Source organism: Patiria miniata, unplaced genomic scaffold, assembly GCF_015706575.1.
Source record: "Patiria miniata isolate m_02_andy unplaced genomic scaffold, ASM1570657v1 HiC_scaffold_29, whole genome shotgun sequence".
Taxonomy (NCBI): domain Eukaryota; kingdom Metazoa; phylum Echinodermata; class Asteroidea; order Valvatida; family Asterinidae; genus Patiria; species Patiria miniata.
Window position 1 is genome coordinate 19,304,477 of NW_024037068.1, and position 26,892 is coordinate 19,331,368.

At 42.1% G+C, this 26,892-nt stretch overlaps 2 protein-coding genes across 3 annotated transcripts; both read left to right on the top strand.

Annotated features, from left to right (window-relative positions):
• LOC119735787 lies at window positions 1-26,471 on the top strand. Of its 2 annotated transcripts, XM_038209713.1 has the most exons (6): window positions 1-288; window positions 1,987-2,195; window positions 3,077-3,235; window positions 4,729-5,013; window positions 5,363-5,591; window positions 25,858-26,471. In XM_038209713.1, exons 1-5 carry the CDS (start codon window positions 237-239, stop codon window positions 5,546-5,548), a joined length of 891 nt encoding a protein of 296 aa, XP_038065641.1. In that variant the 5' UTR covers window positions 1-236; the 3' UTR covers window positions 5,549-5,591; window positions 25,858-26,471. The 2 variants fall into 2 exon arrangements, with proteins under 2 accessions (XP_038065641.1, XP_038065642.1); XM_038209714.1 differs by lacking the exon at window positions 25,858-26,471 and having other exon boundaries at window positions 5,363-7,784.
• Window positions 19,730-25,722, top strand: LOC119735786. The gene is made up of 5 exons (XM_038209712.1): window positions 19,730-20,037; window positions 21,771-21,979; window positions 22,858-23,016; window positions 24,407-24,691; window positions 25,423-25,722. The coding sequence occupies exons 1-5, from the start codon at window positions 19,986-19,988 to the stop codon at window positions 25,612-25,614; spliced, it is 897 nt and encodes a 298-aa protein (XP_038065640.1). The 5' UTR covers window positions 19,730-19,985; the 3' UTR covers window positions 25,615-25,722.
• Window positions 26,472-26,892: the final 421 nt, after the last annotated feature.

The following is a 26,892-nucleotide window of genomic DNA, read 5'->3' on the forward strand; positions in this document are numbered from 1 at the left end:
ACACGGAAATCTAGGGACCTCGTGACGCTGTTGGTTTCCATAAAAACCCAAGCGCGGCCGGGGGTTCAGCTAGTTTTGGGGGAGAATACGCAAAGTGAGCACCGGTTGAGATTGTCTTCCTGCACTGAACAATAATTAAGAGGCCCGTCTTGCATTATTCAAACACGCACACCATAGCGTCTTGTTGATATTTACCTGTGGCCCAAGTATTTTTGTCTCGAGACAACTGCTTCATCATGCGACACGTACGAGCAGTGCTGATGGGGATTGCGACGCTCTTGACGGTCGGTAAGTATTCAAGACTTTCACGGTTGACGGTAGGGTCGAAAATGGGTTACCGTATAGGACGTAATGTGATCGAGCGGTTTTGGGTGAGTGAGTAAGGGTTGGTGATTCAAATCCAGCAGATGCAATGTTCAGTTTGTGTCTTTTGACAAACCACTTCTTCAGCACAAATTGCGTCTCTCAAATCAGATGTTTAAATTGGGTTTAGTACCGGCATTCACCGTAGTATTTGTTACCTGTAATAGCTAGCATCCCACACCTGAAGTAAATAATCGATTCAAGGCGACTGGACATAACTACTGGCCTTACATTGGCCTTTATTATTCTCAGACTGCAATGAATCACATTTATTAATGCAGCAATTTCATTTGAATTGTGCCTTAGGTCTTTTTATTATTTAGTCAAACATTGACTGATACCAGTGTTATGGGCAAACTGGAAGAGAAATGCATTTCAGTGGGGCATAGACCCCTAGGATCGCCAGTCCTAGCCATGATTAGAGCACACCAGACCAGACCCACCATACTTTATTTTTAAAAAAAATCGCTGTCTGTCTTTACGCTGTCTGATGTCTGCCTGTCTGTGTGTCAGTCTGTCTGTCACTTGTAAAAGGCCTCAATAGAGTAATTACATGCAATTTACAATGCAAAGAGAGGAGAAGTTTGGTTATATTACATAGTTAGGCCTATGCTTCGAATTCAATGTCCTATGAAGTCACTGTTGACAGAATGATTTTTTTTGTTCCTTTATTGCAAATTTGTTTCAGACTTTCAATAGTTGAATATTACATTATCTCCATTAAAACAAAACACTTCAAAACGTATCGCCGATTCAAAGCATAGCGTTGATGATAACAAAAAACATGGCAAATCAACCGTCGATCAAACTTGACTGTATAATAAACCTCTTCTCAAAAATATGTCAATATGTCAATAGTCCGCCCCCTAAAAAAAAAATAAAAAATAAATAAATACAAAAATAAATGGGAACCTCCCCCCCCCCCAAAAAAAAAAAAACACCCCGAAAATCCTGGGTGCAACAGTGCATCAAACCTGACGCATGCATTGCATTATTTTGTTCAAAAGGTGGCAACACCAAGCCACAGAATTTATACAAGTCAAAAAGTGATTCCAGTCAAAATTAGGAAGTCTGTATATTGAACACATGAATACATGTAGTTGATAATTTATTACACAATCCAGGCACATCTCCCGCTTGATTACGCCAGGAACTATGGAAGGAATACACCTCTGGCTAACGTCTATGGTTTTTTAGTGCACGTCACATTAACATTACTGTATTTACATTATCGTATTTAATTTAATAATTAATTGACATTACCGTATGTACACTTAATGATATGGCAATTACTAGTAGATCAAATGAATTACTATAAGTAAATAGGCGTTATACACGAGATTAACTGTGTCTGTCGAATTCACACCCATAAATGACATGCGCGATACGCCAGGCAAATTGTCACTTGTTTTGTGAATGATTACATGCATGTACTGCAAGCAGTCGAAATTCACGAATCGCTATCGTCGAATTAACGATTTTCCCGACTAGTCGTTTGAAAGCTGTTGCTCACACGCTTTGTGATCTTCTTAGAGTTTCAGCAATTTTAGCACACCAACTGTCTGCGTATAGACACTTTGTCCCTACCACTCACACTTTCCAAATGTTGCAATTTTTCCGAAGTTTCTGCGATCGATGTCCCGGTGGCAACCAGGTACTTGACGACTGAGGTCACCACGCTTGCGCAGGGCGAGGCAGTGACGTTAGTTGGTTACCTGTGCGGTCAAGCTAAGGGAGACAACATAAACGTGACAGTGGTGCTGAACAATAACCCCACGTGGTTTGTCGACATCGGCGTGGTCTATTATTATGTCGTTGACTCGGCAAACAAGGTAGAGAACTGAAACCTAAACAACATTTGCATACATATTAAATAACTGCATTATATGTGAACCTAAGATTTCCCATTTTCCACCCATGAACTGATTAAATGATTATTTTGTTTAGGTTGATAAGTTAAACTTGACTAAACCGTTCACTTTGAACCTGCATAATTCACAAGAAACGCGTGTTTGTAAGTAAAAAAATACCGCCCTCGCGTAATGGAACCAAAGTCTTCGGAACGATATAGGCAAATAAGGAAGAAGGCGCTTCGTGATAATCTGAGTTTGATGGCCAAACGAATGTTTGGATGTCCCTTGTTACTATCTAGTAACCACACGCTAACGTTAACAGAAATGTGCATGTGTTGCATTTAAACGTGTCTGCTCCTGAACCAAAAAGCATTCAGTTTGGTCTAATAGGCATGTCATGTGATCAATAGCTAAAAAAAAGTAGATTTTGAATCCAATATGGTCGCCATGGACACGAACATCCATGCTGTCCCCGTAGTGAGAACATTGTGAAAAATATAATGCACCTATCAGAATGTGCCCCCCCCCCCCCGGGTGGGGATTTTGTCACCTCAAAAGTGACAATCGGCAACTCTTCGGTGGAGCAGCCCGGGGGAACAATGTACATAACACTCGTGGTCTTTTTATATAAAAGCTGAAAGACTTAATTACTGATCCACTGTCAATTAGATTTTCACTTTCAAGCCCCAAAACTCACTTACTCAATTTCACCTTGACCTCTTACTCACCATTGGTCCGGGACCAGCTTTGTTAGGCTCACTTAGTTTTGTTTTAGTAAATTGTCGGAATGCATGCATCCATTCTCAAATTCACGTGACACGTTCCTCATGAGCTCACGTGACACCATTGTATTTCCGCAGACCGAGAAGGACGCCCTCTGTACCAACATGTACCAAGGGAAGCCAGGGCCGCTTTGTGTGGTCAATTCCTGGCCGTCTGCGGGCGATCTGTACATCAAAGGCAAAGCCAATCTGGTTGAGGCAGTCAGCTTAACAGTGGACGCTGAGAGAACCCGTAAAGTGAGTGTTGTTAGTCTTGTTCTCGTTATGATGCACATGCATGGTCCTCGACAAGCGCGGGTGATAATTATAACAAGCATTATCCAAAACAAAATGAAACACATCCAGCTTTTATATAGGCCTACACCAACTGTCCCGTCATCTCCGTAAAAACTGTGTTGAAACACATTTCAAAACACTTCTTTGCACCCACAATCTTGAGTGTTTTGAAGATATATGTTTATGTTTATAGATGTGACACGTTAAGGTACACGACGAAAGCTCTCTCTAACTATTTAGCTGTCACCAACTTTCAATTCTTCACGATTACAGGGCAAAATCATTGCCCCTTTTGCTTTCCCCGAACAACAGCAATGTTTGTTGCACACGCGACTGTTATTGGTGGTATCATCGTGCTAATGCTACTGATTGGAGGATATTTATGATTATGCGGAAACAGGGAGACGCTGTTTGCATACATTGGGCAGAGAAATATAGAGAGAGTTGCGACATGAGGGTTGCAGACCAGTAACTGAATGTCCATAGACCCCAATGATAAATGTCCACAATTCTGAAATTCAGGAAAAATACTCACAACTCTGTGAGGTGTTCAAGACGTACATCAAATTAAAGCTTATTATATCATCTTAAATTGTCTGCTCAATTTTCAGTGGGTTTACCATTCACCTTTGGGAGAAAAATCCAAATCAAAGATGATCACCCCCAAAAGTGGTCCTGAAGCCCACCGCCATTTTGAAAATAGACGCCTACGCTCCATTGCAAAATAGAGCAATTTTATCATCATCCACATTTTACAGAAACACGAGCTCTCAGTCCTCTGCACGGCTTTCAACCTTCTTTTTTTTTTTTTTTACAAATCATCAAGTTCACGGCCTTCAAAATGCTCTAATACTGAAGAATTTGAGGGCATGCAAATCGTGATCTGGCCGGCGTAGGCAACTTCGGACCGATTTACTGGCCTCATGCACCCTTTATAGGATCGCACAAATTGGAACCAAAATGGCAGATTGTGCATCGGTGCACATAATAATTCGTACACAATAGTTGCAAGCTGCACAGTACACATAATGAACGGCTATTATGGTTCAACAGCCTGAAGTTGTTGCAACTCCCTCTACATACATACATTTTGGGTAAGTTTGGTTGTACAAAGACTTTGACAATCCAAATAGCGCCCTCCCCTTTGTGTCCCACCATTACATGTTCTCAGAAGGCTAGTAATTGATTAATGGTGGCAGTGTATGTAAAACGCACTGCAGGCAAATGGAACCGAAGGATTGAGTAATGGCGATGTAATGGTGATATTAGGACATCATAAGGGAATAGTAGTGTGGGCCAGCAACTGGTCGCCGATAATGGCCCAAGCAAAAGACAAGGGCTGTTTTCGGCCCACTTGACAGGCTCTTGACCACGTGACAGGTCCTCGACCAATAGGATTGTGTGAGCTGTCTAAGGTATTCATTGATGAGAATTGTTTTGTTAAAAAACGGCAGGTAGGCAAACGCAACCCCACAGTGAAGCAGTCGGCTGTCGAGCCTCTTCCCCGTGGACTCCCCGGACAGAAGCCCATGGGTGCCACCGATCAGACGATCTACCTGACTGAGTTTATCACACTGACGGCCTTTCACACCTTACCGAGGCTACAGGAGGCTCATCTCAGCTTCAACTTCTGCCCGACCCCGGCCATCGGTTCGCAGTACACTATCACCGGCACCGCGTCTGGCAGGGAAGGCGAAAGCACCTGGGCTCAGTATCTCTGCGACCAATTACCGTGTGATGTACGCTTGTCAATTACTTCATTGACATAAATATAGTACCTATTCACCATACAGTGTACGCCACCAAATTGTTGCCTTGAGCTAGCTTTTTCGCAACTCACGAAAAAGAGAAAAATCAACAGCTTCATACTTTACCACTTGTTAGAAAGTTCTGACGATGGCAGATGCATTGTATTGGTATAAACTATGATGTTCTATTATTACAGTACTACAAGTTTTCGCAGCATTTATTGTGGCATGATATGCTGGGAAAAAAGAATTCAGACCTCCAGAGTCGTCCCAACAAAGTTCCCTTTCATAGAAGACGGGTAATTGATTGATAGTTCTTTTCTCCCCTTTATATTTATAGCTAAGTCATCCTCTTAACATTGTTGCTGCTGACGGGAAGCAACTGCCAAGCAACACGGTGGTGACTCACAGTAGCCGTTGGACGCAGATGTACGCCCTCATCGTCTGCTGGGGTGGACCTTACGATCCCAAGACCAAAGCATACGTTGGTGAGTTTCAGTTTAGCGCGTACGCAACCAAGGTCTAAATTCTCGACAACCGCTCCCCAAAGGTAATCTTAGTTCAAGACAATGGTCCGATCCAGTAAGCCCCTCCCACTGCGCACGTGTGCAAATTAACACGCGCTCCTCTCCAATGCCACACTGCATTTTTCTGCCGCACGCATCATACGCGCGTGCAAGCATGTCGGACTTTTGTGCACGCATTTCGGACATCAATCACGGCTGTGATTGGTCAGAATACCATGGGGCGGTGCTTACTGGATCGGTCCATTGTGATCAAAAGAGGATATTCTCGCGCTTGGCACATTTCAAAACAGAATGGTCAACATCAGCTAAAGGGGGCGCACTATAAAATCTGTCCTGCAGTGGCTGTCCATGTTAAGGTTGCAGACCAGTAAATTGCTATAGACCCCACTTCAAAAAATCAGGAAAACTACTCACGACTCTCCAATATGGTTTTAGATACACATTAAATGTAAGCTTATTTCATCATCTTGTATTTACTGTTCATTTTTTTCTTCTGGTAATTCTATCACATTTGGGAGAAATTACCACCCAATGACGATCAACTCTAAAAGTAGTCCTGTAAGTCATCGCCATTTTGAAAAAAGAACGCCTTCGTTCCATTGCAACATAGAGCAAGTTTAGGGCAAAATGGTATCCCCATTTTAGAGAAATAAAGCTTGTAGTCCTGTTCACGGCTTCCACCCCTCGTGAAACCCTCAAGTTCACGGCTCACAACATTTGAGGGTATGCAATTCACGATTCGGCCAGCGTAGGCAATCATTGGCCTATTTACTGACCTGCAACTATCAATCTTAAACGTCTCTGTACTGCTTTAGCGTAAAGTTAAGACTTTTTAAAACTGGCTTTTAATTCTATTGCTCATATATCAGTTAATTTTGTATTTTTATTGCCTTGATAGACATTACTTAGATGTAGGCCTACTTACTTAATTTGTAACCCCCTTTTCTAACATTGGATTATTTTTTTTTTAATTCATGTTATTTTACTGTCAATTTCTGGGGTACATTATGTAATTTGCGATTGATCATAGTCCGCGCAATGCGATTTGAATTTATTATTATTATAATTATTATTATAACAAAAAAATGGAAGTTTTTTTAACGCTTGGCGACGACAAACATGCAAACTGAAGCATGGGTACCCATCTGTTAACCGAATGCTTTAAAAATGTCATAAACAAAAATGAACAACCTGTTCTTCAAAATAACTTTGATAATATTTCAGATTGGTGTAGACTAAATGATGTCCCTCCAAAACCTGTTAAGTGCAGTGTTACTACTATTTCCCTTTTGAGACTATTATGAATATTATTAGGCATCCCCCCCCGAAAAAAAGTGGTTTTAAAAATGTAGTCTCACATTTAAGACTTCTAGGCATTATAATTCAAAAGGTCTTAAGTAGAATTGGGATATCTCTGACATCGTTGTTAACCGCATCCTTTCAAAATGTCATGAACAAAAATGAACAACCTGACATCGTTTCCAACGCTTCTCGAAGCTTGTGCACTTAACGCATTTTGAATAGGAATCCAGTGTTCCCATCGAGGATATTGTAACCGTTTACAAATCTTACATACGGCCCATATTATTAGAATATGCCTCACCAGCTGGCATAGAGCCACTACTCAATCCAAGTCTAAGAAAATAGAATTTGTAAAAAATTATACGTGGAAAGAAAAACAATTGCAATGAAGCTTTTGCTCTGATCAATCTACCATCTTTGGTTGAACGAAGGAATAATTTTCTTGTCAATTTGAGAACTAAATTTTAAAACCAAACCGTCACAGAAAGCTGCTACTTGCATCTTCCAAATCTGATTCCAATTCTTTTACATGTCATGTTTCACCACGATTAAATGTTCTACAGATAGATACAAAATGTCGATTTCCCCACAACTAGTAACCTAATCTAAAAAATAATTAAAGTGTCTCCCTTTCCCTAGACCTTTATTCTAGTCCAGAATGTGGTGTAATTATGTAGTTTTAATTATTTTGTTTTTCAATTCTGAGATCACTGTCATAATTATCTTTGTTTATTTCATCCAGCAAGTTTTGCACATTTCAGTTAATGCACTTGTTTTTAATTATTAACTTTTTTCACATGATTTATAGATTTTGATGTTATTGTATTTTGATCATTGTCGAGTGACCTTTTCAGCTACAGCTTTTTGTCATTTTGATTGCGGTATAGCAATAAATACAATACATTTCAAAAAATGTTGCAGATTTGAACTTTACATGTATCGGTTTGTTGGCGTATATCTTCGAACAAATAAACATCAATGAAGGGGGGGGGGAGTTGTTATTAAAAGTATTTTGGTTTACCCTTCATTACTCTAATGGTTTTAAATGGTGTTTCCTCAGAAATCTGTACCCTCCAGGTATTTTGTTTTGTTTTGAGGATGACAGGTGGATGCCCAAAACACTCGGATTTTATTGAGCTTCAAAGAATACTATTTAGATTTTATGTGGATTCCATTGGTTGAAGTCGCAGGATATGACACCTAAGGTTTATGAAATTTATAACTGGATGCACCAACTTCGTTACTAGGGTGTAGAGCAGTATGCTCTCACCACGACCCTGGCATTTGATCGTTTGCATTTTCCAAAAACATTGCACACGTATGCAAATTCGGTTAGGTACGAAATAGTGTGGTGCCTGGCTGTGCTTCAAGGTGCTTCTTTGTGAAAGCAAACACTAGAGATCCGAAAACACAATTGATATTTTCAGGGGCGTAAATCCAGGGGTATATATCCCCCGACTCAACTTTTTGACCACTTTTCGTGTTGAGAAACCCCCCAAAAGTGGATTTATGCCACTGGATAGTTTTGTTTCCAATTTAAAATTTAGGAATCTTAGCCTATTGGCAAAATGGAAAAGAGAGATGGTGGAGTTTTTTGAGATCGAATGAACTTAACAATAAGGGAATAAATGTGTGTTCTGGAGGTTTTTATCACTCTGTTTAAGACCACTTAGAGTCTGGGTGCTGATAATTACCCGAGCCGGAGGCGTTTCGGTAAAAAAAAAATCATATAATTCGTTCAAAACCTCCCGATTTTGTTCAACAAATTCACGTTATGCTTTTTGAAACATCCCTCTTGCAAAATAATGGAGTGTTCAGCTGGCGAGTAAGATGTAAACAGCCCTTTTATGGAGACTGACGCGCGCGTATCATGTTCTGAGCGATGTCGCGCAGAACGCACCTGGCGCGTTGCGTTTTGAATTTAGAACTATACAATTCTGACTCCCTGGTAGTTTTGGGCATGCCTACGTGAGGATTGTGAACGTTCAACCAATGAAACGATGAGGAACTGGATTTTTAGGAGTCCACATTTTATTGTGACACTGGAAAAGTGTTTAAGACCAGCTAGCCATGTCTTTATCATCCGTTTAAGACCGGCCACGTGACGGGCTCTCGACTAATAGGAATGCGTAAACTGTCTCATGTATTTATGAATGCACATCGAACAGTGTAATACACGTTGATATTGCTGCATCGAATCAGGATAAAGGAAACGAGTTTCAAACCCAGGGTTTACTACTGAAAACAGGTTTGGAAATAAGAAATGTTGTGGAAGCACCCACTGGGGATTTCAATATTGTGTATAAATAAGCTGTCCTGATACATTTTAAAGTTCGCTGTGAATCATTACGTCCTCTTTACCTCACAAAGATCCTCCATCTTATATTTAGCTTATACAAAATTAATATAGTGATATGGCACTGCATAATGATTTGCTGGATAAGATTGTGACGTAATAACTTACTATATAACATAAAGGGTGTTTTGGGAACTCATGCCCTGTCGAATGGATTCTGTTTTTACCCCAGACGCTGCATAGAAAAACAAACGCTGATGTAAAGCACAGTCGGGCACCAGGCTATTGCTAATTGGCATAAGTGTGCAAGCATTTTGGACAGTCATGTAGAAGATAAAATGGACATTTTTATTTATAAATTCACAATTATTCACACATGCGCATCAATGGGCTTGGCAGCAAGAAGCGAATGCGGTCTATTGAAAATGTACAGGGGCGCAAATATTCGGGTTATTTTTTACCCAATTTCTCCGGGTTTTGTCCTTTTTTTATTTTGAAAAGTCCTTAAAATCGTCATAGCCATTACTTATGTTCAGAGGCTGCATCAGCCCATTATTCAGCCAGGGTGAAGTCCACTGAGCTTCAGCACCGCGGGTCGTTTTACAGTTTACCCCATATGGGTTCCACGAAATGTTTTTGTTACAAGTAAACCGCAGACGAGTGCAGATGGTCCAAACTTCAAGTTTGCAGATTCCACGATGCTTATCTTTTGAGTGCTATATCTGCAGGTTTATTTTCTAAAGAAAAGAATGACCTATGATTTCGAGAAGTAAGCGGGATTTTTTATGATTCGCAGAAAGCATAATACAAGGGCATATCAATCGCAAACCAAACACGGTAATATGGCAAACAAACCAACAATAGTTAAGCATTAATCAGTGACCTTAAGGTATCTATGATTTCTCCTGTGTTAGCATGACCTCGATTGTGCATATCCAACCTTTCAGCGATCGTGTAGCACTAGCACTGCGTACATGTAACAAAATAAACGGCCCTATAGTGCACGCGAAACACACTTTCGAGTTGCATGTCCTTAAACAAAATCAAAAGCAGTCATCAATGGATATTGAAAACATTGCACTTCGTGTTGTGTCTATTTAGTTGTCAGCATTAAGTTGATTAACATTACAACATGCATTATATTGAGTCTTTACGTTCATTGTGTACGAAACGTTGGTGTAAACCAAGCAGCCATTATGCTTCATTTCGTTGGATCAAATCCCTGCTCTGTACTATACGCACACGCGTAGGCACGCGAGTGGGAATTCCCGGCTGAGTCTGGGATTACAGGATGTCACGTGAATAGCGGGGAATCCCCGAAATTCTTTGGCGGTCGAAGTTCAGCGGCACCGCCAGTAAACAAGCACGAGTCGACCCTGGGGTATTTCTGTGCATAGGGCCCTGGCTTGGATGGCGTGTCTCTCGTATGACAGACAAAGAGACTGTACTATCACAAAACAAATGAAGATATGCAAATTGTTATCTTCTTCTTGTATTGTACATATAATAACTTTGCATTTATGAAGTTACAATGTTTTACAATCACTGAAACTGCTTGTAAAATTAGAGTGACAGTTTTATCTTGTGAGAAGCGAAGTGTTTTCAGCTGTTTCGTCACTATTATTTTGCTTCAATTGCGCTGGATGTATCGGTTTTCGAAAAGGCAATATAAATTAATATAAGTGGGAATTCAAGTGCCATAATACGGTATGGGAAGCTATTCAGCCAAAAATTGTGGCTGTTTCCGTATTTGTATGTCTGTGCTCAAAGGCACTGTACCCGGATACCACGGCAGCTATTGGCAGACTTTTTTTTTTTATCTTTTGCTCAAAAGGGTTTTTCATCCCCTTCAGTTTCTCGGTACCTGCAAAATACCAAAGAACCTCAGCTGGCGTGGATCCATGCGCTATCGCTACTTTATTTGTAGCTCACTCATCGGCGCACCCCACTGCAGAGCTCAACTTTCAACTTCTTTCAAAGCATGACCTTTCGCACTCCTTGGAAATTCCCCACTGAAAGCTGAGGCAGATCACACGCTCCTTTTTTGTGTTCCCAATATTGTTCGATTTTTTTTCATCAGGTTCAAAAGCTGGGTATTTCCTAAGTTCCACCTGATTTTGAAGTTCCCTTTCCAAAATAACAGGTTGCAGCAGAAGATTGAAATAGAACCAGTATTTATTAATAAAAACTGAACATGGAAACTAAAGTGTATGATCTTTGCAAAGGTAGTTATTCCAAAGGAACAAAGACAGAAAATGTGTCTGCGTCTGCCTTTATGTGTACACCCCCCCCCCCTCCAATTTCCAAAGCATTTTCCTGTTGATCAACATTATGAATATATAATAATAACTGGAAATGGGTCATAATGGAGATTTTCCCATAGACTTGTGCACAATTTGTTTCCAACTGAAATATAACCTAACCCAATATTCCCTTGTCCTTTTTCCACAAATTTCGGTGATTTTACTAATTAGACGACCAGCAATAAATATAACCTAATTGCGACACTAAAATTTTGATAAACTCTACTAAAGATTCGTCGTTCCGAATCCACACTTTGTGATCGGTGTAAAAGATTCGTAGTAACGAATCCACACTTTTAACAATAGTGTGACTTCATAGCAATGGTTTAAGGTAATCCCTCAAAGGTTTTGTCTTATGCCTTGTAGATAAATTAACTCTTTAATTTCCTTCGGAGTGTGAGAAACCCGCAGGCTGCACGATATTGGTTCTTGGTATAGTTTGTTTCCATTAAGACTGAGAGGAGTTCAGTTCTCGAGGAGTTCACAGTTTACTACTGGTTTCAATGCTGAGCGTGCCACAACAAAAGAGTCGATTACGGCGAATCTCGGTAAGATTTTCGGTTTTCGTACACTTAGCACAATTTCAGGTGTGCTCAAGAAATCGATTGTGTTAACTTTCGGTTACCGAATTGACAACTCTGGCAGCAAGAACAGCCCAGTAAACTGAGTGTACCATAATAACATGTTGTGTTTTACGAGTTGTAATAAAATACAGGATGGAAAACACTTCATGGATCAAGTATCATAATTATCGACGAAGTATATTTCCGTGTTTCGCAACGCCAGAAAGCAAGCGTAAAAACAGGACTGCAGACTGAGGATTTCGTAACTGATATTCACAATCTTTTCTACTGTTTTTAACCCGCCTTTCGTTAAATTCTCTCGCTTTTTTTTAGTGTACAGCAGAACATTGCGGCCCCTTCTTGGCAGCGGCGGCGATTTCTCGTCAACATTTGGGAGGGCGGGGGGGGGGGGATGGATCCAGCAGGTTGGGAAATTCAAAAGGGGTGGCACCTTTTGACCGTAGAGAGCACTGTAACAAGATATACGTATGCACACGCATTCATATATATAGCCTAGCGTCGATTCTCATTTTGTGCCACTTCCCGTGATGTGCAAGCAACATCTTATGCCCCACAGGTAGACCTATACGGGGGGTGCAAACGTAGGTATATTTACCTCTACATTATAGGGGGACAACGCCATCCCCCATCCACTTGTTATTGGGACATGCCCCCCCCCCCCCCCCCCCCCCCGGCGATGCGCGAACCATGAACTCCAGGCATGCCTGAATGATCTATCAATCCCCCGTGAACGAAAAAAAAAGGATGGGAAACAAGAATGGGAAAAGAAAATGGATGGTGAAGGAATTAATGAAACTTAACGTAACACATTGAGTACCATACCCCCTCCCGTTATTATACTTTTGAGACTTTTTCCTTGTGCGCTTTCTTACTTTCAAAAATACGTCCCCACCTCTTTTAGCATTACACATGAATATAACATAATGTACGAAACGTTGGTGTCATATTGAGTCGTTCGTCCCATTCATTGTTTGGATAGCCGACAGAGGGGGCTATTTATTTGTACAGCGCTCACTATGGATACGCACTTTTAGCCAATCAGGAGTACGCGCGTATCACACGCGCGCGATCGATCGATATCAACACAACGTGTGAACGTAGCTGGATTGTGCATGTAAACAGACGGAAATTCGAGACAAAACCATGTTCTTTTACACAAATCTGAACGATCCATATATTCCTAGACAATATACCTGTAAAATAGGACCTACACAGCCTTCTTGGAAAGCCGGCGAACAAATTGACAACACGGAAAGTGCATTAATTTCCAATAAATGTGAGTGTTTGTCGACCGTTTCATTGTTTCCAGTGACCGTTACCATGCATCAGTTGTGCGTATGTCGTCATATGATAATTCCATTATACTTCAGGGAGGATAGTATTACCTGAAGCGCGCAAACTTAGGCCTAGCCTACGCCTGATAACAAAAAAACAGGCCCTAGGCCTATGAACAACTTTGAAAATGTTACACATCGTGGAGCATGGAAGATTATCTAAATTAAACTTTATGTAGAAATAGTTGGCAGTATTATTTTCTAAAAATAAAACCTTGAAAGAAATGAAACAGTCCAGTTGACCAAATATGGTAACGGAATTCCCCGTGGCGTACCGCTACCAAAGTTGAAACGCAGAACTTCTGAAGTTCTTTTGAAAGTAAAAAGTACTAACACAAAATTTTCATACTGAACTTTTATTAAAATATAATTTGAACATTTATGACCTATTCTTTCATATTCCGAGTGAGCAAATTGCATAACAAGGTTCAATGGGACACGGCACGTCGCGAAAGAGCAGTGTTGTGATTCGCTTGAACGAAGACCCATAGAGAATGCGCGTATTTCGGTTGAAACATGCATGTCGAACTTCAAACATAAAAGTACTTACACAAAATTTTCCGAGTTCGAAACGATATTTTCACGACATAATCTTGAATAAATGTAGTTTCAGATACCGAGTGAGCAAATTGTGCCAAGTACTTCAAATGAGTGGTATAGAGTGATTTCAAAATGACACAGCGTACTCAGCATCAAACTGTACACGCATTTCTCTGTTCTGCCGTTGGCGGCGACCCAATGAGACGCTTCAACTCAATATGTGTAAAACCAAGCAGCCATTATGTCTCATTTCAATGGATTAAATCCCTGCCCTGTACTTTATACGTGCACGCGTAGGCACGCGAGTGGGAATTCCCGGCTCGCTCTGGGATTACAGGATGTCACGTGAATAGCGGGGAATCCCCGAAATTCTTTGGCGGTCGAAGTTCAACGAGGACCGCCAGTGATCAATGTAAACGAGCATGAGTCGACCTTGGGTTATTTCCGTGCATAGACTCCCTGGCTTGGATGGTGTTTTTTTCAGGAATGACAGACAAATTAATAGAGTGTATTAAAAAAAGAAATGATACTGCCCATTGTTATCTTCTTCTTATATTTTAATAACTTTGCATTTATGTAGTTAGAACGTTTTAAAATTAGTCAAACTAGACCTATTCATCGGGTGGGGGGGGGATGCGAACTTGGGTATATTTGACTATACGCATTGGGATACATTATAGGGGACAACGCCATCCCCCGCCCACTTATTATTGGGGCATGTGTCCCCCCCCCCCCTCCCCTGGTGAGGCGCCACCCATGTACTCCAGGAATGCCTGAACGATATATCCCTCCCCCATAAACAACACAAAACGCAAAGGATGGGAAACAAGAATGGAAAAAGAAAATGGATAGTGAAGGAATTAATGAAACTTAACGTAACACATTGAGTACATTACCCCCCTCCCGTTATTAAGTTTTTGAGAGTTTTTCCTTGTGTGCTTTCTCACTTTCAAAAAGCATCCCGCTTCCTCTATTATACCTGGAAGAACACCAACTTGAAGATTATTTTTGTTTGTGTCATTTGCGAAGTGTTGGTGCCCCAAAAGTGTCCATCGATCGCATCGATCGAAGTATCTTTCATTTCTGCGCTCGCACAAACAAGCTTCTCAGTGTCAGATATTTCAAAATTCCCCGTTCGTGACCTTTCTTTAAATACTCAGCTTTGTCAAAGTTTCGGAGTAGGTGGGAATTCCCGCACACTCTGGAAATTTCTGACACCTTGCGCAACGACTGAATATATAATTTTTTACTTCCGTCGGCTGCGATCACTAAACAAAAATGGAGCACTTTACCAGGAAGCCCAGGGGGCCTGGCGGTGTTGGATTTCTATAAAAGCCCAAGCGCGGTCGGGGTAGAGCCAGGCTGGGGAAGAGTACGCAAAGTGAGCACTGGTTGAGACTGTCTTTTTGCGCTCAAAAAAGAAGAGGCCTGTCTTTTGCGCCATTTAACCCTAAAGGGGCCGGGGGCGGAATCCGCCCCCCCCCTCAACATTTTCCGCGATAGCTTCTAAAAAAAAAAAAATTTCGCGACCCGAACTGTTATGACTTTTTAGCCTCGAGCTTTGCGCATCTTTTGATACCAAAAACATAAAAATCGGACCTTGGGTTGGCACGTAGCGAAAAATTTTCTGGCGCTACGCCCCGTGAAAACTGAATTTTCACATATACGTCGTGTACACCGAGCAGAATTGCCATTTACACATATGAATAATTAATTAGCCATAATTCCAAAACCCTTTGACCTATAGTCATGAAATTTCTTGGGCATGTTTAGGAAGAGTTGCTCTATGCATGTGCTCGGAATCCGCCCCCCCCCCCCCCCCCCGGCTGAGAGATGGTCAAAATAACCCGGCCCCTTTTATTTACGGTTAAACACGTCTAGCGTCTTGTAGTATCGGCTACAGTCCGATTTTGACGAGTCTTTGCACCTCGAGAGGACTGTACGTCATGCGGCAGGTACCTGCAGTGCTGATGGGGTTTGCGACGCTCCTGGCGGTCGGTAAGTACAAGACTGCCGTGGTTGATAGGTATAGGGTCATAATCGGTTTGCCCGTATTAGGGCAGTGTGATCGAGGCGGTTTTGGGTGCGTGACTAATGATCAGATGGTCAGGGGCTCGAATCCAGCAACTGGAATGTTGTTTTTGTGTTGTGTCCTTGGGCAAGCCACTAGCTTTTACCGGTCCCTCACTTGCCTCTCTCCAGCCTGATGTTTAAAGTGGGTACCGGCACGCACTAGCTGTGTCTACCTGTAATGGACTGACATCCACTGAAGGGGGGGGGCAAACCGGGCCACTATAATCCAAGCCTTTTTTCCAAAGGTAACTATAAATAATCACAAGCCTCTTATCACACATAACATGTATTGGCTCGTAGTTTTACTACACAGATACAGATGACATGAGATATGGGAATACTTAGTGTTGGGTACGGCTTAAAAACACCTGGGGTTCGGGAAATGGATGTAACACTGTACTAGGCTCACACTCGTTTAGGGACACGAATGAGTTTCGATACCCGAAACCGTATGGACCTGCTCCTAGTATAAATGCATGTGGCCGTCCCCCCTCTGTGCTATTAATTTTCCAGCTCTTCCTGTTTGTTCTGCCTTGCAATGCCACGTCTATATTATCCTACGTGATGTCTTGTCTACATTTCAACATGAACTTGTGTCATATTTCATAAAACATGATGAATTACCATCTCATGATTTTGTAATGTACATAATGTTGCTGACTTCCTGTATTTATTTTGTAATTGTGAAAACTCAATTGTGAATGATAAGCCTACTTGGTGATCAGTAGTGGCGATTTTGATAATGAGGACATTAATGGTGATAATTGTGATGTAGAGTGCTGATGGTGACCGTGCAATGGTGGGTCCTACAGAAATACGCGTCATTTAACGTCACACGGAGCAGCGTTAATTAAGGTCCCCACAGAGACTTTCAGAAAGATATATTTAAACTCATTTCTTGAAGATGAACTCACCACTTTCATCTGATAATAACAAAGTAACAAAAGAATTTTTTTCAAATGTTCCGACACTTCATGTCCCCTCCCCACTCAGCTTTTGCCGCCCCGCCCATGGACGTAAGCGCCCCGCCTCCAGCAATCACAGTGCCCGTTGTAACCAAGTACATCACGTCCGAGGTGCAGACGCTAATCCTAACCCTGTTTTCCTAAAGCTAACCCTAACCATCACCGGGAGTAACACAATATTATGTGCTGGCTGACGGAACATGGGGGTGTCGGAACATAAGTTGAGTAGTCGGAAGGTAGGGGTGTCGGAAGATAGGGGTGACGGAAGATAGGGGTGTCAGAACTTAGGTTGAGTTGTCGGAACATTTGGCCGTCGGAACATAAGGGTGTCGGAACATAGAGCAGTCACCACTAAAATTAACCACCCTCACAGGTACCCATTTACTCCTGGGTGGAGAGAAGCAATGAGTGACAAAGTGCCTTGCCCAAGGGCACACGCACATGGTCCATAACCCACGGCTTGCCTAGGGCCCACGTACCATAGCCGCTGGCTAAACTCGAACCCACAACCCGCAGAATTGCCTGCAGACCACGCATTCAATGAACCAGACCGCAAGACCACAGCACTACCAAAAGTTGACTCCTTGGTGGAGAGAAGCAGTGAGTGAGAAAGTGCCTTGCCTTAGGGCCCACGTACCATAGCCGCAGGCTGGACTCGAACCCAAAACCTGCAGAATTACCCGCAGACCCAGAATTCAATGCGAGCCACGGCTTTCGCAAAAGTTCCTAAATTTGTTCTCAAATTGCCTTAGAGTGCAGGACAAAGCATCGTAGATTTCCAAAGTGTTCATTTTAATTATTGGGCTGCAGGAGAACATTAATAACTTAAAATCTAGGTTTAAAATCATAACGAAGGAAGCCTTAAAAACAGGCTAAACCATATCAGGATCATTTATCACACTCGCCCAAACTTCCGAATCTGGGATCTACACTAGACAGTGTTTTGTAATGTTTCATTCATAGTCTATTGCTGTACTTTATGTAAACCTATGAAATGTGAAAAGCATCAGACTGCAACATAACGACAAGAGTCACCAGACCTGTCTATAGTGTATGAGCACGCCCGAGCATGCTTCAACAATTGCCACCCCGAGCATTGACAACAACGATTCTTTTTTTTTAGCACAACATTAATAGAAACTGCAGAGCTGAGTGCCTTGCCGTCAAGCTACGCAATGCAAAAACTGAAAATCGTCTCATAATTAGCAATAGTCGACTCTTCTGGCACAATACAAAATCGACAGACGTACATGAATTAAATTTAATTTAAACCGGCGGAGCACATATTCATTGTTCCTTGTTACAGCAATATGCTTAGTGATTTCATTAGTTTTATTCATTAATTATAACTGGTAGTTGTTTTAATTTCCCATCATCTGCTGGCCCCCTTTTTGGAAGGGGGTCTGGAAAAACCCATGATTGCGAAAGACACGTTACATCGTCGTCAAAATCACGTGAGACTTAGCACGTACCTGCTTTTAGAAGTGACAATAACACACACATTTAACAAACAATCGGGACAAAAATAGAAAGAGCGCGTGATCTGGCCGCGCACTTTCACTGGGGAATTTCCAAGGAGTGCAAAGGTCATTATTATGAAAGAATTTGAAACTTGTGCTCTGGGATGCACCACTGCGCGAGCTACAAATTACAAAGCGAACAAGTAAAACATCGGTACACGCACCATTCTACGGTGATTTGCTGGTACCGAGAAAGGGTATGAATGGGGCCTGCTGCTAAAAATACATGCGCGGAAAAGCCCTTTTAAACAAATGAGAAAAAATATGTCTGACTATAGTTCTAGCTTTAGAAGGTGTCCTTGGACACAGACAATGCAAATAGAGAGACAGCCATATTTAAATAATGCTCGATAGCTTTCCATACCGTATTATCAATTGCCACTCATATTAATCGCCATTGGCCTTCGAAAACTGATATAAACTTAGATATATCACGCTCAAAGCAACAGTGGCGAAACAGTTTCAAAATGTTAGCGGTCAGGAGAGGTGAATGCTCGGTGTTCTGACGACCCTGTTCCGACACTTCTATGTTCCGGGAACGTCTCTATAGTCCGAAGCACCATTGGTTCGAAGTTCCACTGGTCCGACGTCCCATTGGTCCGAAGTCCCATTGATCCGAAGTCCTATTGGTCCGAAGTCCCATTGGTCCGACGCCCCTTAGGGTCAGGGTTAGGGTTAGGGATAAGAATATGAGCAGTCGGAACATAGTTGGTGTTGGAACATAGGCGTGTCGAAACATACTTTGAGTAGTCGGAATATAGGGATGTTGGAACATAGGGGTGTCGGGACATAGAGGTGTCGGAACATAGGGATACGGGAACATAGGTTGAGTTTTCGGAACATAGGGGTGTCGGAACAAAGAGGTGTAACTGATTTTAGTTGCTTTGTGCTGAAATGGCAGCATCGAGTTGTACTCACCAGGAAACTGAGATGGTATTTGCAATATTGCATTGGCTCAATGAGCAGGGTAATAATGATATAGCACCAATAATGGTGGATGCATAAAAATACGCATTATTATTATGAACTTAAGTATTCCATTGAGTATTTTGACCCATTTTTCTAGGTTAATGTATCCCTCCCACCGAAACACTGCTCTCTAAAACATAAGGGGGGGGACTACGGGGCACGGACAAGCGCACTGCTTTCGAAGTCTGAAAGTAATTTCCAGTATAGTTTCGCGCTCTGGAAATTCCCGACTCACTTGCGCAATGACTGAAGCTCAGAGAGCCGTATCATTTCTGTATCCGTCTGTCGCGGTTATAACAATAGAAGAAAACCTAACACGGAAATCTAGGGACCTCGTGACGCTGTTGGTTTCCATAAAAGCCCAAGCGCGGCCGGGGGTTCAGCTAGTTTTGGGGGAGAATACGCAAAGTGAGCACCGGTTGAGATTGTCTTGCTGCACTGAACAATAATTAAGAGGCCCGTCTTGCATTATTCAAACACGCTCACCATAGCGTCTTGTTGACATTTGACTGTGGCCCAAGTATTTTTGTCTCGAGACAACTGCTTCATCATGCGACACGTACGAGCAGTGCTGATGGGGATTGCGACGCTCTTGACGGTCGGTAAGTATTCAAGACTTTCACGGTTGACGGTAGGGTCGAAAATGGGTTACCGTATAGGACGTAATGTGATCGAGCGGTTTTGGGTGAGTGAGTGAGGGTTGGTGATTCAAATCCAGCAGATGCAATGTTCAGTTTGTGTGTTTTGACAAACCACTTCTTCAGCACAAATTGCGTCTCTCCAATCAGATGTTTAAATTGGGTTTAGTACCGGCATTCACCGTAGTATTTGTTACCTGTAATAGCTAGCATCCCACACCTGAAGTAAATAATCGATTCAAGGCGACTGGACATAATTAACTACCGGCCTTACATTGGCCTTAATTATTCTCAGACTGCAATGAATCACATTTATTAATGCAGCAATTTCATTTGAATTGTGCCTTAGGTCTTTTTATTATTTAGTCAAACATTGACTGATACCAGTGTTATGGGCAAACTGGAAGAGAAATGCATTTCAGTGGGGCATAGACCCCTAATATCGCCAGTCCTAGCCATGATTAGGGCACACCAGATCAGGCCCACCATCCTATATTAAAACATGTTTTGCTGTCTTTCCTATGCTGTCTGATGTCTGTCTGTCTGTCACTTGCAAAAGGCCTAAATAGAGTATTTGCATGCACACAATGCAAAGAGAGGTTATAGTACATAGTTAGGCCTATGCTTCAAATTCAATGTCCTATGAAGTCACTGTTTACAGAATGATTTTTTTTCCTTTACTTCAAATTTGTTTCAGACTTTCAATAGTTAAATATTACATTATCTCCATGAAAACACTTCAAAACGTATCGCCGATTCAAAGCATAGCGTTCATGATAAAAAACATGGCAAAACAACCATCGAACAAACTTGACTGTATAATAAACTTCTTCTCAAAATGTCAAAAGAGGTCGCACTTGTTTTTTTTTTTAAATGGCACACCATGTAACTCAGTACAATGGGCAAACCAGACCCTGTCACATAAAACTAATGGCGCACCCAAGGCAGGGGGGGGGGGGGTGGGGCGTTCGGGGGCCCTCGAGCTTGAGCCCCCCCCCCCCCCCCCACCCCAAAGAGGTTGTCATGTTAAGGTAACAGGGATGTAAGTGGTTCAATTAGGGGTTTAAGTGGCGCCACCAACGTCAAAATAGTCCGCCTCTCCCCTAAAAAAAAAAAAATTGTTTAATTGTGACCCCCCCCCCCCGATGAATACATGTAGTTAACAATTTATTACACAATCCAGGCACATCCCACGCTTGATTACGCCATGAGCTATGGAAGGAATTTACCTCTGGTTAACGTCCAGGTTTTGTTTTTAGTGCATGTCACATTAACATTACTGTATTTACATTATCGTATTTAATGTTATAATTAATTAACATTACCTTATTTACACTTAATGGTAGGACAATTACTAGTAGATCAAATTAATTACTATAAGTGAATAGGCTTTAATGCTAGAGAACTACACGAAATTAACTGTGTCTGTCGAATTCCCACCCAAAAAAGACACGCGCGATACGCCTGGCAAATTGTCACTTGTTTCGTGAATGATTACATGCATGTACTGCAAGCAGTCGAAATTCACGAATCGCTATCATCGAATTAACGATTTTCGCGATTAGTCGTTTGAAAGCTGTTGCACACACGCTTTGTGATCTTCTTAGAGTTTCAGCAATTTTAGCACACCAACTGTCTGCGTATAGACACTTTGTCCCTACCACTCACACTTTCCAAATGTTGCAATTTTTCCAAAGTTTCTGCGATCGATGTCCCGGTGGCAACCAGGTACTTGACGACTGAGGTCACCACGCTTGCGCAGAGCGAGGCAGTGACGTTAGTTGGTTACCTGTGCGGTCAAGCTAAGGGAGACAACATAAACGTGACAATGGTGCTGAACAATAACCCCAAGTGGTATGTCGACTTCGGCGTGGTCTATTATTATGTCGTTGACTCGGCAAACAAGGTAGAGAACTGAAACCTAAACAACATTTGCATACATATTAAATAATTGCATTATATGTGAACCTAAGATTTCCCATTTTCCACCCATGAACTGATTAAATGATTATTTTGTTTAGGTTGATAAGTTAAACTTGACTAAACCGTTCACTTTGAACCTGCATAATTCACAAGAAACGCGTGTTTGTAAGTAAAAAAATACCGCCCTCGCGTAATGGAACCAAAAGTCTTCGGAACGATATAGGCAAATAAGGAAGAAGGCGCTTCGTGATGATCTGAGATTGATGGCCAAACGAATGTTTAGATGTCCCTTGTTACCTTCTAGTAACCACACGCTAACGTTAACAGAAGTGTGCATGTGTTACATTTAAACGTGTCTGCTCCTGAACCAATAAAGCATTCACTTTGGTCTAATAGGCATGTCATGTGATCAACTGCTAAAAAAAGTAGTTTTAGAATCCAATATGGTCGCCATGGACACGAAAATCCGTGTTGTCCCCGTAGTGAGAACATTGTGAAAAATATAATGCGCCTATCAAAATGTGCCCCCCCCCCCGGGTGGGGATTTTGTCACTTCAAAAGTGACAATCCGCAACTCTTTGGTGGAGCAGCCCGGGGGAACAATGTACATATCACTCGTGGTCTTTCTATATAAAAGCTAAATGACTTAATTACTGATCCACTGTCCATTAGATGTTCACGTTCAAGCCCCAAAACTCAGTCACTCAATGTCACCTTGACCCCTTAGTCACCATAGGTCCGGGACCAGCTTTGTTAGGCACACCTAGTTTTTTTAGTAAATTGTCGGAATGCATGCGTCCATTCTAAACTTCACGTGACGCGTTCCTCATAAGTTCACGTGACACCGTTGTATTTCTGCAGACCGAGAAGGACGCCCTCTGTACCAACATGAACCAAGGGAAGCCAGGGCCGCTTTGTGTGGTCAGTTCCTGGCCGTCTGCGGGCGATCTGTACATCAAAGGCAAAGCCAATCTGGTTGGGGCAGTCAGCTTAACAGTGGACGCTGAGAGAACCCGTAAAGTGAGTGTTGTTAGTCGTGTTCTCGTTATGATGCACATGCATGGTCCTCGACAAGCGCGGGTGATAATTATAACAAACATTATTCAAAACAAAATGAAACACATCCAGCTTTTATATAGGCCTACACCAACTGTCGCGTCATCTCCGTAAAAACTGTGTTGAAACACATTTCAAAACACTTCTTTGCACCCACAATCTTGAGTGTTTTGAAGATATATGTTTATGTTTATAGATGTGACACGTTAAGGTACACAACGAAAGCTCTTTATATTACCATCAAGTATAAATTATAAATCTAAAACACACAGATACACGCCAGCACGTTTTTGCCTCCAATTGGGGACCCCTATTGTCCCTCTTTTGTTTGTACCTTAACTTTCGTTTGTACCTCCCAAATGTTTAGTACACGATCGTTAATTGGGAACCTTAGGGAAATTGTCCTCTATCGTTCAACGTCCCCTATTGATTACAGAAACAAACTCACGATACACAGTATTCGTTACATACCTAGTAAGGACATTCTTTTGTTTTCGTATGGTTAAGAAAACCTTGTGGAAACAACTCTTTGCACTCTTACTTTAAGGGGGCATCTTTTGATCGGAAGTCCACACAATGAATGTAATGCGTGTACACAAACAAAAGATTTATCGGGTTCTACGGGCTGTATGCACTTTTCTCTCTCTTGTTTTACATCACCAAATGTCTCTGAAAACGAACTCCAAAATACACATGTATTATTGATGGCACTAAAAGTTACAGGCCAACTGCAAAAAAGAAAAGCTAAGCATCTCTTTGACTAAACATATGCTAAAATTATGCACCAAAACACAACCAACTGTTTGAACATTTTACAATGTTGGCAGCTTAACCCGAGACCCGGCTGTATTCATAATTTTAAACCGACAACTCCTAAACAGAAATCTCCATGCGCTTGAAAGCGGTTACATTCAATTTTCACATATTGTGTTGCCATAAGGGAAAGAAAATAGTCTCTCTAACTATTTAGCTATCCCAAACTTTCAATTCTTCACGATTTAAGGCCAAAATCATTGTCCCTTTTACTTTCCCCGAACAACAGCAATGTTTGTTGCGAACGCGGCTGTTATTGGTGTTATCATCGTGATAATGCTACTTATTGGAGGATTTTAATGATTATGCAGAAACAGGGAAGCACTGTTTGCATGCATTGGGCAGAGAAATATAGACAGAGTTGCGACATGAGGGTTGCAGACCAGTAACTTAATGTCCATATAGACCCCAATGATAAATGCCCACAGTTGCGGCCCACGTGACAGGCTCTCGACCACGTGACAGGCCCTCGACCAATAGGATTGTGTGAACTGTCTAAGGTATTCATTAGTGAGAATTGTTTTGTTAAAAAAAACGGCAGGTAGGCCAACGCAACCCCGCAGTGAAGCAGTCGGCTGTCGAGCCTCTTCCCCGTCGACTCCCCGGACAGAAGCCCATGCGTGCCACCGATCAGACAATCTACCTGGCTGAGTTTATCACACTGACGGCCTTTCACACCTTACCGAGGCTACAGGAGGCTCATCTCAGCTTCAACTTCTGCCCGACCCCGGCCATCGGTTCGCAGTACACTATCACCAGCACCGTGACTGGCAGGGAAGGCGAAGGCACCTGGGCTCAGTATCTCTGCGACCAATTACCGTGTGATGTACGCCTGCCAATTGCCTCATTGAGATAAATATAGTACCCTAAATGCACCATACAGTGTACGCCACCAAAATGTTGCCTTAAGCTAGCTTTTTCGCAACCAGGCGCGGACCCAGAGGGGGGGGGGGGATCCAAACCCCCCTCAGCTCTTTAATTTTTTTTTCCTCGTAGACATTCCTGAAAATAGCGCCCCCCCCCCCCCCCGTTCCGACACCCAAAATTCGTTTGCTAGTAACAATGTCCGCCTTGGAAGAAATACAAACAGAGCCAGCTTGGTAAGAGGGTATATGTACTGTACATTATTCCTTGATATAGTGTTAAATACTCATCAGATTTGAACAGCGCCCCCATTGAAAGTATGGTGTGAGCCCCCCCCCCCCCCCCCCCCCCCCAGCTTTTTGATGTGACGCATGCCAAATGTCCGGAGAAAAAAGTTTCTACATTTCAGATTTGTTTGTGCCGATAAAAACCCCAGCCTGCGAAAATTCCTGGATCCGCCACTGGGCAACTCGTGAAAAAAAGAGAAAAATCAACAGCTTCATACTTTACCCCTTGTTAGAATGTTCTGACGATGGCAGAGGTGTTTTAATTGGTAACAACTATAGTGTTCTATTATTACAGTATTACAAGTTTTCGCAGCATCTATTGTGGCATGATATGCTGTAAAGAACATTTCATTCGTTTGAAGACGGGTTATTGATTTATAGTTCTTTTTCCCCTTTATATTTATAGCTGAGTCATCCTGGTAACATTATTGCTGACAGCAGGAAGCAACTGTCCAGCAACACGGTGGTGACTCCCTGTGGCCGTTGGACGCAGATGTACGCCCTCATCGTCTGCTTGGGTGGACCTTACGATCCCAAGACCGGAGCATCCGTTGGGGAGTTCCAGTTCCAGTTTAGCGCGTACGCGACCAAGTGCTAAATTCTCGACAACCGCTCCCCAAAGGTAATTTTAGTTCAAGACAATGGACCGATCCAGTAAGCCCCTCCCACTGCGCACGTGGGCAAATTAACACGCGATCCTTTCCAATGCCACACTGCATTTTTCTGCCGCGCGCATCATACGCGCGTGCACGCATGTCGGACTTTTGTGCACGCATTTCGGACATCAATGACGGCTGTGATTGGTCAGAATACCATGGGGCGGTGCTTACTGGATCGGTCCATTGTGATCAAAAGTGGATATTCTCGCGCTTGACACATTTCAAAACAGGATGGTCAACATCAGCTAAAGGGGGCGCCCTATAAAATCTGTCCTGCAGTGGCTGTCCATGTTAAGGTTGCAGAGCAGTAAATTGCTATAGACACCACTTAAAAAAAATCAGGAAAAATACTCACTGCTCTCCAATATGGTTATAGATACACATTAAATGTAAGCTTATTTCATCTTGTATTTTCTGTTCATTTTTTTCTTCTGATAATTCTATCACATTTGGGAGAAATTACCACCCAATGACGATCAACTCTAAAAGTAGTCTTGTAAGTCATCGCCATTTTGAAAAAGAAACGCCTTCGTTCCATTGCAGCATAGAGCAAGTTTGGGGCAAAATGGTATCCCCATTTTAGAGAAATAAAGCTTGTAGCCCTGTTCACGGCTTCCATCCTTTGTTAAAACCTCAAGTTCACGGCTTACAACATTTGAGGGTATGCAATCATTGGCCTATTTACTGGCCTGCAACCATCGATCTTAAATGTCTCGGACCAAAACCTGTACTGCTTAAAGCTATAGTTCATCATTTGCAGCCATCCGAAAAGTAACTGGCGTAATTACTGTTGACAAACAAACTTGGTTGAAAGATAGTAAGAGAACTAAACTCCCTGTGAAATTATTCTTTCTGGGAAGCTGTCATTTTGAAGTAATCAACAAAAGAAGGCATTTCCAACGGTGATTCTTAAGAAGCACCGTAGGAAAATTTTAATTAGTAGTTCGTTTTGTTATTTAGCGCAGCGCGCACAAGTATTGGAACGACGCACACGCGCGCGCGGTTGTTATAATTCGTCGGATCAGTGCGCGACGCCGTGTATAGCTGCAATTCAAAACAATTCAAAACATGATTCAGTAACTTTTGGTTTAAAATTGTGATCTTAGAATGCTGCTTTTCTCGGAATGTACAGCTGAAGCTTAGCTGAAACTTCATCAGGTTAGTTGCTCAGTACCCTTCATTAGATTTTGAACACTTTTGTTGCTTCGAACGAACAA